The sequence below is a fragment of the Phoca vitulina genome, unplaced genomic scaffold (genome assembly GCF_004348235.1).
Source record: "Phoca vitulina isolate PV1807 unplaced genomic scaffold, GSC_HSeal_1.0 scaffold7, whole genome shotgun sequence".
Classification (NCBI taxonomy): Eukaryota; Metazoa; Chordata; class Mammalia; order Carnivora; family Phocidae; genus Phoca; species Phoca vitulina.
This window is the reverse complement of record NW_022589710.1, coordinates 8,059,667-8,078,686: the sequence shown is the minus strand read 5'-3', so window position 1 is coordinate 8,078,686 and position 19,020 is coordinate 8,059,667. Positions and strand designations below refer to the sequence as shown.

Here is a 19,020-nt window from a genome sequence, read left to right as displayed (position 1 = left end):
GCCCTTCTGCATGTTTCTTTGTGGTAATTTTGCAACAGCCCTGTGACATGGGGTAGTGTTATTTCCATTTTACAAATAAGGAAACTAAGGCACGGAGAGGTTAAATAATTTGCCCAAGGTCACATAGCTCGTAAGTGGTGGATCTAGGACTCAAACTGAGGCAGTTTGACTCCAGAGCCTCACTTTTAACCAGTATGCTATACTGCTTGTATGGATTTAATAAAAATTTCTACTTAGAGAATCATAAAACATTATAATGTTGCATGAGCACAAACATATGAGCTACAAATAAATTCTCAGTTGTATTTCTTTTATCTCAAAACTATATTTACTCATAAATTTTATGTCTTCTAAAACTCAAGAGGCTTCTGCTTGGATTTGTTTATGAATATTTGCATAGTCAAGTACATGTGCTACTCCTTCAGCTATGTCTAAGTTACACTAAAAAATATGTACTGGAATAGTTTGAAGAAGTTTCTGTGTATTTAATAAACTGCATCTAGCACAGTGATGGGCTGGACAGAATCAGGAAGGATCCAGTGAATATCTGTTAGATTTAATGTGAATGCCACCAAGAATTTCAGCTCTTTCATTTCCCAAATGGTATTTTTCAGGTGAATCTTTGTAGTCCCTATTTGTTATTGAGAAGAGCAGTACTGGCTTGTTTACGTCAGCTTGTACAGAGAGAAGCAGCTGAAGTTTCAGAACATGCTGTTATGCTTGCTAAGGATAGCAGAGAAGAGTTGACTCCAGGTAATTTTTTATCACCATTTATCTCCAGGTTAAATGATTATTTTAATCTTACATCTTCCATATAAACATAAGGGTTTTTTTGTTTGTTTTTTTCTTTTTATTAACATATAATGTATTATTTGTTTTAGTGGCACATGTCTGTGATTCATCAGTCATAAACAATTCACAGTGCTCACCGTAGCACATAGCGTCCCCAGTGTTTTTAAAATGGTATTTAAAAGTTAATATGTAATGTCTTAAACCTGCTACAAGAGACAGTTGCTAACAATGACTATCATTCCTGGGGCGCCTGGGTGGCTCAGTCGTTAAGCGTCTGCCTTTGGCTCAGGTCATGATCCCAGGGTCCTGGGTTCAAGCCCCGCATTGGGCTCCCCGCTCGGCGGGAAGCCTGCTTCTCCCTCTCCCACTCCCCCTGCTTGTGTTCCCTCTCTCGCTGTGTCTCTCTCTGTCAAATAAATAAATAAAATCTTTAAAAAAAAAAAAAACCAATTACTATCATTCCAACCAGTAATGTTACTGATTTAGAGCAATGGTTTTCAAACTTAGGGCCCCGAACTAGCAATATCCACCTCACTGAGAACTTATAAAAAATGCAAATGGGGGGCGCCTGGGTGGCTCAGTTGGTTAAGCGACTGCCTTCGGCTCAGGTCATGATCCTGGAGTCCCTGGATTGAGTCCCGCATCGGGCTCCCTGCTCGGCGAGGAGCCTGCTTCTCCCTCTAACCCTCCCCCCTCTCATGTACTCTCTCTCTCTCTCTCTCTCTCTCATTCTCACTCTCTCAAATAAATAAATAAATCTTTAAAAAAAAAAAAATGCAAATGATTGGGCCCCATCACAAATCTGCGTAACCAGAGATCTGTGAGTGGAGCCCAGCAATCTGTTACCTATGTTTTATAATTCCTGTTAATGAATTTGAGAGCCTCTCAAATTTTAGAGCAAGTTTTTTCACAACAATCAATTGAAGTTGGATTTAGTCTTTAAGTAATTTACCATATGTGCCTTTCTTCCTCCGAAATCTCATTTAATAAAAAACTTACCATAGATGAGTCTTCTTCAGGTTAGAGGGTTTTTATGCCTCTTCTTTATTTTAGAGCTGAATTAAAGGATTTCTTATTTTAAAATTATATGTGTAACCCAAGTATGCATACAAATTCAAACAACCTACAAAAATAGTAATGGCAATATCTTACTCTTTTATGTATATAGTTTCCAAAGTGCTGTCATACTTTTAGAAGGTCTCAGGCTTCACAAAGCTTTCCAGTATCTAAAGCACACAACAGTGTGTTTTACTGTCATGCTGTGCTCCTTAAATTAGTATTAAAACTTTAACTCTGGCTTGAGTTAATCAGCATTGCTGAACTAGTATAGTAGTCATCAAAAAGGTTGCAGAACTCATTTGAGAACAATTGGTGACTTACCTTAACCAGAGAAATTTTAATCTTTTAATCGTGTGATATTCTGCCCAAGTAACCTTCAGTTTATATTCACCACTGAAATTATCTGCATCTTTTGCTTTGGCTTTGATTGTATAAACATGCTGGTATATGTTCCTAGAATTCTTGAACTAGCTATGTGAGTAAAATACAGTAAAAAACTTGTTATATAATTCCCTTTTTAGAATTTTATAATTTTTCAAACTAAAGGGTAAGTTGGAAGTAATGTGCAGTGAACACATATATTCACCTACTTAGTATCTTTATGGCACTCATTTTATATATCTTCCTCTCTTTCCATATATACAAGATGCATACCTTTGCCAAACCATCTGAAAGCAGGCTGCAGACATCATGACAACTCACCCCTAATACGTAATATTCTCCTGCATGACCACGCATCATTTCCACACTTATTAAAATCAACACTGATTTAGTAGCGATCATAAAATGTGCAGTTCTCACACAAATTTCACCAGTTATCCAAAAAATATCCTTTATGACTCCTTCTACCCTCCCTTACCACCACCCAAATATAGGATCCAGCCATGACTCACACATTACAATGGTTGTTTTGTCTCTTTCGACTCGTAATCGGAAACATTCCTGCTGCCTCCTTCTGATCTTTTCTTTTTAATTGAAGTATAGTTGACACACAGTGTTAATTAGTTTCAGGTGTACAGCATCATGATTCAACAAATTTATATGTTATGCTGTGCTCACCACAAGTGTAGCTCTCATCTGTCACCATACCATGCTATTATAATACCACTGACATATTCCCTGTGCTGTACCTTTTATTCCAGTGATGCCTCCTTCTGGTCTTTAAAAGATAATTTCTCTTTCAAAATAGTGTAATAATAGCATAATCTTTAGAATCTAAATGCTTTCAGAAATGCTAAAGAAGTTAAATTTTCAAGAGAAAATTTATTTGTTCTTTTGGCATTTCCAGAATTAGAGGAAGTAGATGCTAGACCAAAGCTTATGTTTCTCCTTTGAGGTGCTTTATTACTTTGCAATGAGAATATTTGCATGTAGTATTTCAATAACTTTTGAATATGTGTGCTTCTCATATGGCAGTTTTGTTTTCTGTATTACTTAGATCATCGATTTTCTTCTTGTCAGATGCTAACATCAGAGAAGTGGGCCTTGAAGGGGCATTATTGACCTTACTAGATAAAGAGACAGATCAGAAGTTATGCCATGATATCAAAGAGACTTTAAATCATATGCTTACATCTATGGCAGTGGATAAGCTCTCCTTCTGGTTAAAGCTTTGTAAAGATGTACTTGCTGCATCAGCGGGTAAGTATCAGTGGTTACCATTTGAAATAAAATTGAAAGTGAAAACGTTATATATAAAATTGCTGGTGACAGTTCATTTTGTCTGAGTATTTGGATTGTAATTGCTTATTGCTTTTTTCAAATGAAGATTTTAGTGTTTACATCTAACACTTAAGCCTGTGGTTTTTTTTTTATTCTTCTGATTATCTTTTATGACTTCCCTGTATAAAACAAACTAAAAATTAGTTATTTATACTATAAAAGTGATGTCATGACTTTGAGTAGCCCCATCATTTGTTTTCATACATATAACTTTTTTTTAAGATTTTATTTATTTGACAGAGAGAGAGAGAGAGCATAAGCAGGGGGAGCCGCAGAGGGAGAGGGAGCCCAATGTGGGACTCGATCCCAGGACCCTGAGATCATGACCTGAGCCAAAGGCAGACGCTTACGGACTGAGCTACCCAGATGCCCCCAAACATATATTTGAAGGACTGCATCAAATCAGCTTAATAGAAAAATCATCAAAAGTTGCAACATTTTGAGCAGGCGAGTTTCTATGCACTCAATAATGTTGATTTCAAACAGGGTTAGAAAACAATGTTATTTCCCTATTGTCTTTGTCAGTATAAGATAAGTGTTAGTGAGAATGTATATTAGAGTCTTTCAAATTTATCTTTGGAGTAAGAGAGAAAATAAATGAGATGAAGAAAGGAGACAAATCAGTTCTGTTCCAGGTACTACACATACTTTATCTGATTTAGTCATTTAACCATCCAATGAGTAGGCAGTATTATTCCATTTTACACAAGAGAAAACAAGACTTGGAAAGGTTAAGTAATTTGCCCAAAAACACACAAATAGATTCAAACCTTTCCCTGCATGACTTTAAAATTCAGCTTCGGGCGCCTGGGTGGCTTAGTCGGTTAAGCAGCTGCCTTCGGCTCAGGTCATGATCTCAGGGTCCTGGGATCGAGCCCCACATCAGGCTCCTTGCTCCGTGGGGAGCCTGCTTCTCCCTCTCCCACTCCCCTGCTTGTGTTCCCTCTCCTGCTGTGTCTCTCTCTGTCAAATAAATAAATAAAATCTTTTTAAAAAAATAAATAAAATAAAATTCAGCTTCCAGGATACCTGGGTGTTCAGTCAGTTAAGTGTGCCACTCTTGATTTCCGCTCAAGTCATGATCTCAGGGTTGTGAGATCGAGCCCCACATCTGGCTCCGTGTTCAGCACAGTTTGCTTGTCCCTCTCCCTCTGCTCCTCCCTGTTCGTTCTCTCTCCTTCTCAAATAAATAAATAAAATCTTTAAAATAAAATAATAAAATCCAGTTTTGTATTTCAGTAGCTCTTAAACTCAGTTACTCAAGCCTTATAATTTAATGTGTTTAAATTATGTGAAAGGAAGAAAGATATTTAAAAAAAAAAATTTTTTTTTTTACATTCTCCACTGTCTACCTTGGTCCTGTTCCCTTCCAGTGATTTATATCTGCTCATTCAACTACTGTGCTCTACATGTTTTCCTTTGTTAAAAGGCTCTCTTCTGTCCCCACTACTTGAGAACTTACAAGGACTTCTCCTTTGAAAGAAAATCTATATGTGTCTTGATAGACAGATTGATTACACTTTTCTGATGTGTCACCTATTTTTTTTACCTCTTTTTTTTTTTATTTTATATTCATACTCCTTGAGCTTACTTGCTCAATTTTACTTCACCATTTGTTCTTTATCCTTTGTAGTTTGGTTGAATCCCTTCTTAGGAAAACATGCATTTCAGTCTTTGGCTTATTATCTTAGTCTTAAGACAAGACTTTGCATAATTTTGTGACATCTTTGCTTTCATAACACATTCAAAATATGTTGACATGCAAGATAATTTAAGGGAAAAAATGGTGCTTTTTTTTATAGCATTAATTCCATTTTAAGTCAAGTTAAACAGAGTTAATAAGTTAACAGTTAATATAAAGAGGAAATGGGGCACCTGGATCGCTCAATGTGTTGAGCACCCAACTCTTGATTGCAGTTCAGGTCATGATCTCAGGGTCCTGAGATCCAGCCTTGAGTTGAGCTCTGCGCTGCTGACCAAGCATGGAACCTGCTTGGGATTCTCTTTCTCCCTCCCCCATGCTCACGCGCACACTCTCGCTCGCTCTCTGTCTAAAAAAATAATAATGATGATTCACTCCTCACTGGCTCTGGCCATTATGACAATATGAGACTATAAATGATAGCAATGGATCTATCCTAAGAAAAATATTTTCAGACATTTTCAGTGGGTTTGGTAACCTTAAATCTGTTCAAGACCCTAGTGTTATAACAGTGCAATCCACCATGCTCCATACCAGAGCACGTTAAGCTTCCTTAAGCATAACTGTCTACATAGTGGGGACTGATAATTATCCTAGTATTTAGTATCCTGTCTGTTTTGTCATGTTTGGTTTTTCACTTTGAATATAATTGAACAACTTTATCATTTTGACCTGGAACATTTTTAGAGCATTTCTTTAGATACCAGTGTTGTCTGTAGTTATTAGATGTGATCGTTTTACATTTTACGTAATTATATTACATTGTTAAAGGTGTATGATTGGTCAACAACAGTTCTAGTATGAATTTGAAGTCTTTTGTGTTCCTTTATAAATGTATCTTACATTTGATTGTAATTACATGTATTCTCCCTTGATAAAAGATTTTACAACTGTAACTTGTGTGGATACAATGCAAGAAGAAGAAGGAGATAAAGGGGATGATGCCTCAGTTCTGACCACCAGAAATGATGATAAATCATATCCATATACCAATCCCCGCTGGGCTACTAGAGTCTTTGCTGCCGAGTGTGTCTGTAGGATAATTAACCAGTGTGAGAATGCACACAGCGCACATTTTGACATTGCTTTAGCACAAGAAATGAAAAAAAGGGATTCAAGAAGTAAGTGGCATAAAGATGAAAAGACCAAAGAAATGTTGTCTGCTTATGTTTTTAATATTAATTTAAGAAGTAAAACTAGAAAGTAGTTTGTATTCTTCCAAATCAGTTATGAATTTGACTATAATATTTGTGTAAGCTATAAAACATTAACATTAGTTTAATGTTTATACACATTTTCAATGATTTAGCTTCTTAAATTGTCATTCACTTTTGTTTAATGGACTTGTGCATGACTTAAGTTTATAGAAAATAAGCATGTTCTTAGAAAGTAGTACATGCATTAGCTTACCCCCAAAATTTATTTTCTGAATTACAACTTACAGTATTTTTGCTTATCAATTATTTTGGTTTCGTAAATATTACCCAGAAAACATTAGAGCCTATCACAGTGTAGCGTAAACCTGCTTGCAAGGCCATTTTGACCTTTTATTCAGTTTTATTGTTTGTACCTAAAGGGGTATGTGTACATACTACAGCTTGAATTCACTTAAGCACATTATGTTCAAAGACACAGTGCACATATCTAAATGCCATAGATATATTTTTTACCAGACAAAAGAATTATATAGCAAAATGTTGCTATTGCCAGTGTGGGAGTATGAATTAGGTATCTCTGTTTTAGTGATTTTTCAAGCAAGTGTTTATTGAGTCTCTTTATTTGTGATGAGCACTATTCTAAATACGGATAGGTATAAAATTAGTATATCATAGATGCTTACTGATTCCTTTCTTCCCGATTAAAATTGTAATTGGCACTTACTAAGTGAGTTGGTTTCTTCATTGTGACCTATAACATTCTTATTAAAATTAGTCCCAGGTATATTTTGAGTAAAGGTTAGTTGTACCCCTGAACATTTTATTGTTGGAATATTGTTAAGTGATTGTCCTATGTCTCTCCCCAGTAGAATTATTATGTCGAAGAATGTATTGTAGGAATGAAAAGAATTCTCATTTATAATTTTATAGCTACAAATATTTTTTATATTCCTACCATTTGTATATGTGTTAAGACATACAGAAATAACATAATCTAGTCCATATAAAGAACCACATAAAACTATATTTTTCAAAAGGAACATTTAAGTCTTTCAGCTTCAACTTGACATAATTACTGTTATGCTATTTAATTACTGCCTAATTTGTCAATACCCAAAGTTTCCTAAATACCTTCTAATGTGCTTTTATCAGAAAGTCTGAAAGAAGTTTTTTTTGAAGGTACTGTTAGCACTCTTTTAAAGGATGCTGGTTTTGTCTTTGATTTTTGAATAGCTGTGTAATTGTTTGCCTGGGGACTTTTTTGTATGTGATTATTTGCAGTAGTGCAGCAAATCCAGCTTTAAAGTCTGTATTTAACAAACAGTACAACGAAACAGTAAATCAAATCAGAGGTATTTAAAAGAAAATCTAGAAAAGTCTGAAATTATAAGGAGGAGAAATCATTTAACGTAAATCTTAGTTCCAATGTATGCTTTTTCTTGATAAGATTTTTTTAATCTTACAGATGACTTTTTGGTGCTACATCTTGCCGACTTAATTCGCATGGCCTTTATGGCTGCCACGGATCACAGTGACCAGCTCCGTCTTTCTGGCCTTGAAACACTGTTAGTTGTTATTCGGCGATTTGCAGCTATTCCAGAACCGGAGTTTCCAGGTCATGTGATTCTGGAACAGTATCAAGCCAATGTAAGCACTTTCTGTTCGAGAGTTTTATTTTTAAACACCTGGGATAAAAAATCTGTGAAACTAATGGGCATGTCACTTTTCAATATGTAAATGAGTATATGTCTCTGCTAATATATCACCAGTATGATCAGTATATAGAAGCATATGTTTGAAGAAGAAATCTTCAAGGAAAAGTGAAGTGGTACATAAAACAGGTCTTTTGTAAGGTTACAGGTTAATAATTAAAACCTTCTTGGTAATTTGTGAGGGATAAAGGACATTGTTAATTAAAATCTTTACAAAATATCTGAATATTCTTAAGATAACGCTAAATCATTACTAAATATTCCATTTAGGCTGCATGCATATTTTATCTTAAAATCATCACTCCTGGAATAAATGTAACCTCCTTTTTTTCTCTCAGCTTAGAAAAGAATTCAGGCTCCTATTACTGGTTCTGTAATTTTTTTAACTGATGTTTCCCTGGTGCATTGAGCAATGTAGGAAGAACAAGGAAGATAACAGAATCTTCGCATATTCCATCACACACATCCCATGTAATCCTCCTGCATCATTCATCCTTCCCTACCGCTCCTTGTGATTCAGAGGCAGCTTTTGTGGGGTAGCAGTTAGGGAGACAGGAGCAGTTCACCAGTTAGCTGTCTCCATCAAATCTTCCCAGCAGGAAATGCCTATGTATGCTCTGAGAGAAAGCAAAAGGAAGGGATAGGAGTTACACAGAACTACCATATTAGAATGAAATGTTGCAATTCAGCTTAAGAGGAGCACTCTTATATTTTTAGCCCTCGTAAAATTGCAAATGAGGGGTGCCTGGCTGGCTCAGTGGGTAGAGCATGGGACTCTGTATCTCAGGATTATGAGTTCAAGTCCCACATTGGGCGTAGAACTTGCTTTAAAAAAATTGCAAATGATAGAAATAAAATTACAGCTCCCTTAAGCTGAAAAGGAAAGTTGTTTTCACAAATCAACTTTCACAAAAAGGTTGGTTCTGCTTTCTTCTACACTGGCTTTATTTTCGAGTTTGCTCTCTCCAAGTGTTATCAGGATGCCTTTCTTAGCACCAAGTCTTAAAAAGAGACAGTGCTTCTGTCCCAGTATTCCCAGGAAACATCTTCAGAAGACCTTTTATAACCCTCTGCTTGGGTCCCTGGAGTCAAGCAGTGCTCTCAGCTCCGTAGCAACAACATGGGCAAAGAGTGGGTAAGAGAGAAGGTTCCCCAAAGGAAAATTGAGGTGCTCTTATCTAAAAGAAGATATACTGGACAGGCAGAAACAATAGGTGTCTGGAATACCTATTATAAACAGATAATTTTAAAATAATATTAAAAAGAGAGTTTGTGCTGTCTTACTTATTGATGCTTGATATTTCATATCATTTGTTGCCAGGTAGGAGCGGCACTTAGGCCAGCCTTCACTTCGGAGACGCCACCTGATGTCACTGCCAAAGCATGTCAGGTAAATGGTTAAAAAGACAAAGTTTGGACGCCTGGGTGGCTCAGTCGGTTAAGCATCTGCCTTCAGCTCAGGTCATGTTCCCAGGGTCCTGCGATCAAGTCCAGCGTCGGGCTCCCTGCTCCACAGGGAGTCTGCTTCTCCCTCTGCCCATCCTCTCACTTGTTCTCTCAATCTCTCTCTCTCTCAAATAAATAAAATCTTTATAAATAAATAGACAAAGTTTAAGAAGTAAAACCCTCTCTTAGGAGGCAGTTCTCCAGTTAGTATTTGATACCAAGGGTTCTACATTTAGTTGTCTAACCATTAATCTCAGCTGTTCCTTTTCCTTTACTTTTTTTTTTTTTTTTAAGATTTTATTTATTTATTTGACAGAGACACAGCAAGAGAGGGAACACAAGCAGGGGGAGTGGGAGAGGGAGAAGCAGGCTTCCCGCTGAGCAGAGAGCCCAATGTGGGGCTTGATCCCGGGACCCTGGGATCATGACCTGAGCGGAAGGCAGATGCTTAATACTGAGCCACGCAGGCGCCCCCTTTCCCTTTACTTTTTAAATTTAGAGAATTTCCCCTTCCTTTCATGTAACTGCATGGTAATCCATTGTTGGATATGTCATAATTTATTTAACCAGTGATGGATGTATGGGTTTTTCATCTTTTGCTATTACATATATTGCTGCAGTAAATGACTTTCCGCACAGGTCACTTTACTGGGTACAAGTGTATCTGTGAGGTAAATTCTGCAAGATTGAATTGCTGGTTTAAAGACTATATTGTTGGGGTTTACCAATTTAAACTCCTCCCAGCATTGTATGCAAATACCTGTTGTCCCACAGTCTTAACAATACTGTAAGTTGTCAAACTTTTAGGTTTTTGTCTATATTTTAGATATAGTTTAGATTTATATTAGAATAGTTTTAGGTTTATATTTCAAGTGATCCTCAGCATTTTTTCATGTATCTAAGCCATTATCATATATAATTTTTTTTGTTTTGTTTTTAAAAGATTTTATTTATTTGAGAGAAAAAGAGAGCACAAGTGAGCATGAGCGGGGGTGGGGGGCGGAGCAGAGGCAGAGAGAGAAGCGTACTCCACACTTAGTGGTGAGCCCTACATGGGGCTCAGTCCCAGGCCCCTGAGATCATGATCTGAGCCGAAATCAGAAGATTAACCCACTGAGCCACACGGATGCCCCTAAGAGCTATTATAATATATAATTTTAAAGTTACTTTTCTAGGAATGATTGTCAGACACTCAATATCCAGCCCTAAATGACCTGCAATAATTAAAAGCAGAACTGGCTTGAATTGAATTATTTATAAACATAATGGAATAAACTAAATTTAGTCCGTTCTTTCAACTTTCTTTTATTCACTTGTATTTAGGATATGTTTGGTACCTTGAATATTCAAAGAACTGTATTAAATGTTGTACCAAGGGCACCTGGGTGGCACAGTTGGTTAAGCACCGAACTCGGTTTTGGCTCCAGCGGTGATCTCAAGTCGTGAGATTGAGCCACACTTCAGCCTCCACACGCAGCGCAGAATCTGCTTAAGACTCTCTCTCTCCCTCTCCCCTCCCATACTCGCTCTCTCTTGCTCTCTCAAATAAATAAATGTGCTGAGTGTCTGACTTATTATCACTTCATTATTTGTGTTCTTGTTTTAAGCCATTAAAATCTTTTGTGAAATGAGACAGGAACTGAATAAATAGATGGAAGAGGAAAAATTAATTTTCTCTAGAAAAAGAGAAATACTATGACATCCAAGAAAACCAGACAGCCTCTGATAATTGAGCAAACTGTTTGCATTGGAGAATTATTAATGATGTTTTGTTTTAAAATACTTTCAATATCTTTTTTCAAAATAAAATGTTCATTAGGGTTTTAAATGTTAAGTTCTTTAATTTTCAACAGTTATACTAATTAACCACACCATCTCTGCTTTTAAAGTAGATGAAATAATCAAGATTGAAGATTTTATTCAAATGTTAATCCAAACATTTATGAAAGTGGTATCTTTCATGGCTTCATTTCTCCATATTAGTAACATCTGAAACTCTTTGATTTATCTACTTATTAACACTGGTTTCCTTGCTTCAACCTTAGACTTCGTTCCCTTTTGAAATGCTGGCTTTTGACTGGCATTATCAGCAGCATCCCTTGGGTTTCCTGATAGCAAGATGATTTCAGTGTGTTAGATTCCTAAGATATGGTTAGCTCTGCTGAACTCACAAAGGAGGTATCTATAATTTTTAAATGTAACTTTTGATTTTCTTAAAAACCAGGTTTGCAGTGCTTGGATAGCAAGTGGAGTTGTAAGTGACCTTAATGATCTCCGAAGAGTTCATCAGTTGCTTGTTTCATCATTAACAAAAATACAGGCTGGAAAAGAAGCTCTGAGTCACTTATATAATGAAAGTGCCTCTACCATGGAAATATTAGCTGTGCTGAAAGCCTGGGCAGAGGTTAGTGCTTCTCCATTTATAACTGGAATTTTAGAAGTTGTTAATAAACACCATAGGCTATAAACTGAAATTAACTATTTAAAATACAACTAAGTCCTTTTTTAAGGTTAACAAAAGACTTTCAACATGAGATTTCTTTATATGCTCATTGATTTCTTTTTTTTTTAACCAAGCATTCTATAATATTCTTTACTGTCTGTTACCTGCTATTTTAAGAAGGGGCAGCCATGAGCCAGAGAGACTAAATAACCAGAAATCAACTTTTATTGAAATCTAAATTTTGGAAATGTGGGTCTGTTTATATGTTCTATCAATTCTGTACACATACTTGAGTGTTATTTTAGCGTTAATAGAATGGCTTTTGAATATTAATAGTCATTTTCTTTTCCAAAATTAATGAAATATTATAGGGAAATGATTAACTTTATCTACTTTTCTAATCAGGAAGAAATATAATTTTTAAATTTACTTTGAGAATGTGTGAGCATGCATGAAAGTAGATAGAATAATATAATGCACTCATATATACCCACTATTGGGGCTTCAACAGTTCCCACAATTAGCCACCCTCAGTTCAATATATCATTTTAATGAAGATATGTAGTCTCAGATTGCAACTGAGAGAATTAACCAATATGTAAGAAAGCATTTCCTCCATTAAAGCAAATTAAAACCTGAAGATTGGAGTTTATTTTTGTCATTATTTAGGTTTGACAAACCTTGGTTAGGGAGTAGTTCTGCCTAGATTTAGTAAGCTGGAACTAATGATCTTTAATATTAAGTCAACTTTGTATGCTTTTAAACATTTGCTTTTAGTAGAGCAAACAAATTTTCTAATCTCTGTAACCTATTTTATAAATAATTCTCTACTTATATAGTGTTCTTATAATAATTTGAATCTCTGGGCTCTTGCTTAAGCCCATTACCTCCCATTTTCTCTTCAGTAAAAATAATGACTGACCAACAGATTGTGTATAATTGAGGTCCATAATCTGCTATCTAAAAATTCTCGGAGCCAGATTTATTTTGAAATCAGAATTTGGGGAAATTTTTATTTTTTTTAAAGATTTTATTTATTTGAGAGAGAGAGAGAGTGAAAGAGAGAACACAAGAAGGGGTAGGGTCAGAGGGAGAAGCAAACTCCCCGCAGAGCAGGAAGCCTGATGCGCGGGACTCAATCCCGGGACTCCGGGATCATGACCTGAGCCGAAAGCAGTCGCTTAACCAACCGAGCCACCCAGGCACCCCTAGAATTTGGGGAAATTTTTAAAGTAATACAGTGCATATTCCATGTATCCCTCCAGGAAATTGTGGCAATACCGTAGAATCTATAATTAAGCACATTAATATATCTGTAATAAAATGTTTGAATATTCACACTATGTTGAATAGAGACTGTAAATGGCCTCCTAAATTCAGTCAAGTTTGCCACCAGATTATAATTACTTTTCAATGCTTTTTGGGTTTTAGAGTTGTAGATAGAGGGGTAGTACATGCTATATCCTGTGTTGAATACGTCCACATACGATAGTCGTATAAACAGTCCATGTTCAGTCTATTTATGTAAACTTTTTGTAGTGATTTGGTAGTAACTTGGAAAGAAAATATTTTCCATATTTCAGCTTATTGCAGTTCAGAAATGGGTGCCTGAAGCCATATGTTGAGGTGAATTATAGGGCTATAACCTAGGCTTAGTGAGAAGAATGTTGTGATCATTTAGTTATAGCTGTCAGGATATAAAAGTGCAGAATGGGGGGCACCTGGGTGGCTCAGGCGTTAAGTGTCTGCTTTTGGCTCAGGTCATGATCCCAGGGTCCTGGGATTGAGCCCCACATCGGGCTCCCTGCTCCGCGGGAAGCCTGCTTCTCCCTCTCCCACTCCCCCTGCTTGTGTTCCCTCTCTTGCTGTGTCTCTCTCTGTCAAATAAATAAAATCTTTAAAAAAAAAAAAAAAGTGCAGCATGGTAACATATTTGTCAAGTATTTGCTATCCATAATGCATCTCATTGAAGGGAATATTTTTGGATCTTTCTACTCCAGTTTGTATGTGTGGTTACATGTATATACCTTCTTGGTATCAGAGTGCACTTGAAGTCCAGTATGCTCAAAGGTAAGGTCTGTCTCCTTGGCGAGATAAAAAATATTATAGCACCTTATTAATGGGTACAAGATCTTCCTATTTACAAATTAACTCTGTAACAGGTCTACGTAATTGCTGTAGAAAGACATAAAAGCCACAGACAACCTTTGAAGACTACCACCTGTTCAGAAGAGAGTGTCAGAAATGGGTCGTATTCGTCAGATGGACTGCTTGACTTAGTCCACACAGACCTGGGCACATTGAGTAGGCTCTGGCTTGCTGCACTTCAGGATTTTGCTCTCTTAACGTTGCCTTCAGAATTTGCCTCCCAACTTCCTGTTGAAGGTAAGGGGTTTGTAAAATATGTACATAATTCCTAGAATGACAGTCAGTAACTTTTCAAAATTTATCCTTTAGCAAGTAATGTTTAGCTGGAACATTTTCCCCATAGTAATTTCCATTTATAGAATAAGGATGTGAGAATTGCTTCAGGGGCGATACCCTGACGTTGACCTGCTAGGTAATAAGGCGTGCACATCTTACCTCACAAGGTACTGCCAGATTGCTCTCCAAGCAGCTGTAAAAATTTATATGCCCAACATATAACAGCACGTTTCTGTTTCACTAGATCTTCTACCATTGTATGTTGTCATACTTAATAAATTCTGTCCATTAGGTGGATATGAAATAGTTTTTCATTGTTTTATTTTGTTATTTTGTTGATTGAAAACCTTTTTTCATATGTTTATGGGCTAAGTTTCTTCTTCCATCAATCGCCTAGTCATATTCCTTGACCGTTTTCTACTTGGTATTTGTCATGATTTTACTGATTTGTTAATCCCTTATCTAATTTTAGTATTATTCTTTTGTGATTGCGTGTCTTCCAAGTCTATAGCTTATTCTTTTATGTCTCTAAAATTAGTGTAGTCAGTCGTTTATGGTTTGTGGTTTTGTGTAATACCTGATAAGTTTTTTTTTAATTTAAGATCATAAAGACCTAGAAGCATTACAGTTTTGTACTTTACAATTTGGGTTTTAGTGCAGCTAGATTTTGTGTGTGTGGAATGGGATAGGCATCTAGTTTTGTAGTCAGTTATTAATCTGCATTTTATGGATGGATATTTGGTAGCCACTTTTATTCTTCATGTTATTCCAGATGCCTTTTTTTTTTTTTCTCTTTGATACGAATTTCAGGTCAGCCTGCCAACTTCTATTTAGAATTTTAACTGGAATTATACACAGAGAGATAGGAGTGTTGTACTTTTCAGTAGCATCAAAATGGAAATAAACTAATTTATTGGCATAGTATGTCAGCTACTAGTGAATGACAGATATAAATCAACATAAGTGAATCTCAAAAACATAAAATTAGGTGGAAAAAACACAAGTTCAAAAAGGTTACATACAAGGTGGTGCCTGTTAAGTAAAGTTAAACACACATAAGAGCACATATTATTTATAACTACAAACATCTGTTGTGAAATATAACATATTTATATATGTTATATATATAACATATATAACATAACATCTGTTATGAATAGAGACATCTATTGTGGGAGTGAGTCACACTATTATGAATACAGACATCTATTGTGGGAGTGAGTCACACTGACTTGAGGAAAGTGGTTATAGAAGGAGGGATAAGAATTAATGGTATAACAAAGTTTTAGGGTTTTTTGGTTTTTTTAATAAGTGATTTAAGAGAGGCAAAATGTTAATGTTAATCTTATAACTAGGTAAATGGGTATCAGTATTTGTTTGAAACACACATCACATAAATTCCTTAAAGGAACTTTTGAGATGATGGGAACAGTCTGTTATCTTGTAACACTGAAGAGAGAAAATGTGGGAGCTACTCTCTTTTGTTCCTCCTGAAACTGCTTCTGCTTTTTTTGTAGGTGGTGCTTTCTACACAGCAGAGACTAGTGAAAATGCAAAATTGCATTATTACAACTCCTGGGCACTTATCCTGCATGCTACAGCATTGTGGCTTACCAGCACAGGCTTTGTTGTTGCTGACCCAGATGAAGGAGCATCTCATCTCTCAAGACCTGTAACACCAACTTCCATGTGTCAGGGTTCATCATCTGGGGCTACGGTAAAGTCCCCTGAGGATGTCTGCACTGATAGATTCCATCTTATTTTAGGTCAGTAAAAGAGCTAACAAGCTTCCAGTCCTACAGAATTCTTCTTGAATTGTGCCTTACTGCCTATCAGCTCTTGGTGGTTATTATCTCATCTTTGTTAGGTGTTAGTGATAAACTTGATATAACTGAGTAAACTTGTATACATTTTATAAAATTGCAGATTTCATTAAGTCTGGAATCCCATTACAAGCTGGCTTCAGCATCATGTTGAATGAATTATAGAAATTATAAAACCTAGTTTTTTCCACACGATTTTTAGAAGATTCATGTGGTGTCTATAAATTTTTTAAATTTCTTTCTCTCTATATTAAAAAATACCAATATACTGAGGGGGTCCACCTGCATTCCCCACCCCCCCCCCAACCTCCTACCTGCGTTCTCAAGGATTGCAAGGTTCAAGAAAGTCTACTCAAAGGTATAAAATTGCAAGCAAATATTTAAGGTCAAAGAGATGAGATTTTTAGGTTATGAAGTTTAACCCATTCTTTGGCTTTCCTGGAACTTCATTTTTAAAGGGAAATATCTTTCTAAAATAGAGTGAGTTTCTAGAATAAATGAAATAAATGTTTTTCATATTTTACCTAGTTCTTGGAAACCAACCCATTAGATCATTACCTATAAAGAAATTATTAATTAAATGAAATATAAGGGTTACAAAGATAAGTGATTAAATTAAGTAAGGTTTATGGTTCACAGAACCTCTATTATTATTCCTTCTCAGGCCAGACATGACCACAATTTCCTGTATCCTTGGGTATATTAAAATTTTGTTTCCATTTGCCTTGAGACAAGAGCTTTTTAAAAACAAACTTAGAGAATGAAGGATGGCAGTTACTATGGTCATAAGCTATGCAATTTGACTATCTCAGTTCAAATTCTTTGTGTACCCTATTGTAACTGACCTTGAGCAAATTAAATAACTTAAGCTCTATGTGCTCATCTCCCTGTCAGAAAGAGTGTTAATAATACCATGGAGCGTGGGACTTTTGATCTCAGGGTTGTAAGTTCGAGCCCCATGTTGGGTGTAAAGATTACTTAAAAATAAAAATCTTAAAAAAAATTAAAAAGTACCTGCTTCCTCAGGTATTGTGAGAATGAAATGAAATGATATATGTAAAGATGCAGTGCTTGATCCATGATAATCACTCAGTAAATTTTAGTAAGAATAAAGTTATGAAACTCTACATGTTGGGGCGCCTGGCTGGCTCAGTTGGTAGAGTATGCGACTCTTAATCTCAGGGTCATGAGTTCAAGCTCTGCGTGGGTCCTACTTAAAAAAAAAATTTATTTATTCTTAGGATTTTATTTAGAGAGAGACAGCAAGAGAGGGAACACAAGCAGGGGGAGTGAGAGAGGGAGAAGCAGGCTTCCCGCCAAGTGGGGAACCCGATGTGGGGCTCGATCCCAGGACCCTGGGATCATGACCTGAGCTGAAGGCAGACGCTTAATGACTGAGCCACCCAGGCGCCCCCCAAAAATTTTTTTTAAATAAAAAACTCTCCACATTAAGTTCTCTAGTGCAATTTTGTAATTTTTTGCATTTTTGAACTATTTCATAGCAACTACTCAGTAGTGCACAAGCCTGATTGAGATTATTCTTCATGTACCATACATGTGGATAAAAACAGCTAAAAGACTTGCTTTATTACTTAATTGTTTAGTCTTAAATTCATTGTGGTTTTTTACTTTACCTTTTTGCTAAGCTTATTTGTATATCTTATCTAAATATAAAATGAATTCCTTAACTTCATAAACTAAGAATCTCAAAGAAGCCTCCTCTTTTTCTGTTTTCTGCAGGGATCAGTGTGGAATTTCTCTGTTCCTTACGATCAGATGCAACCATGGAAAGCATTACTGCTTGTTTACATGCATTACAGGCCCTTCTAGATGTTCCTTGGCCCAGATCTAAAATTGGCAGTGACCAGGTGATTTCTTATTTTTTTGTTAGGCTTCTGTAGTTTTCAAGGAACAGGAATAAAAACGTGTTCAGGTTACCACAGCAAACAGAAAATGAACACAGAGAAGTAAAAGAAAACTAAACTGCACGACTTGATCTCTCAGAACTGGAACGCTGTCAGCACCTGTGCAGACCCAGGAGCAGTAATGCCTCTGACTGCCACTTTCTGTTTCTGCTTCTGCCGCACTGATTTCTGCTGCTAACCACTCAGTGTACCAGCTCTTCAGTCGAACTTTCAGCAATGAGGGGAAGGCACTGTATTGAAGTGGCCAGTAGAGTAGTCACCGGTTACATGTAGAATTCCTTTGTTTTTCTGCTTCAGTGCACCCTGTTCTTTATATACATCTGTATCTTCGATTCCATTTCCCCAAGAGAGAATCTACTTGGTTCATATAGTTATGTCTATTACAGAGTATTGCTATTGGCTGAGTTCTCCTTCCTGGTTTTTAAAGAGATTACTGGCTAGCCTATAGGTGGAGTCAGACACTAATATCTGACCCAGTTGTGACCATGATAATAGGATCACTATGAAAGTATGGCACTTCTTTAACTTCTTTCCTAAGAGAAACTATGATTTTCTCTCTAGGTAGACTATAATTTAACCTGTTAACACTTTTGTTTATTAGGTTTAAATTACTAATCAGCGTCTTCCCTGACTAGGATTATACTTGAATAAATTCTAAACTTTTTGTTCTTGTTTATTCTGTATATTAAAACAAGTACAGTAAAGACAGATTTACTCTATTATTTTCAAAGATGAAAGAAAGCCACCAGAGCAAGCATTAGAAAAGAAAAGCAGAAAAAGAGACTATTTGTCCAGTGTATTTTATTATTTTTTTT

At 36.2% G+C, this 19,020-nt stretch overlaps 1 protein-coding gene across 9 annotated transcripts in view; it reads left to right on the top strand.

Annotated features, from left to right (window-relative positions):
* HEATR5A (HEAT repeat containing 5A) overlaps positions 1–19,020 on the top strand; it is a 108,713-nt gene that overhangs the window by 69,682 nt on the left and 20,011 nt on the right. For all 9 annotated transcript variants that reach the window (XM_032404890.1, XM_032404886.1, XM_032404889.1 and 6 more), the window contains 9 exons: positions 615–753; positions 3,313–3,492; positions 6,157–6,396; positions 7,898–8,079; positions 9,466–9,534; positions 11,815–11,994; positions 14,196–14,418; positions 15,975–16,223; positions 18,021–18,148. In XM_032404890.1, coding sequence (XP_032260781.1) covers positions 615–753; positions 3,313–3,492; positions 6,157–6,396; positions 7,898–8,079; positions 9,466–9,534; positions 11,815–11,994; positions 14,196–14,418; positions 15,975–16,223; positions 18,021–18,148 — 1,590 coding nt within the window. The remainder of the gene's footprint in view (positions 1–614; positions 754–3,312; positions 3,493–6,156; positions 6,397–7,897; positions 8,080–9,465; positions 9,535–11,814; positions 11,995–14,195; positions 14,419–15,974; positions 16,224–18,020; positions 18,149–19,020) is intronic.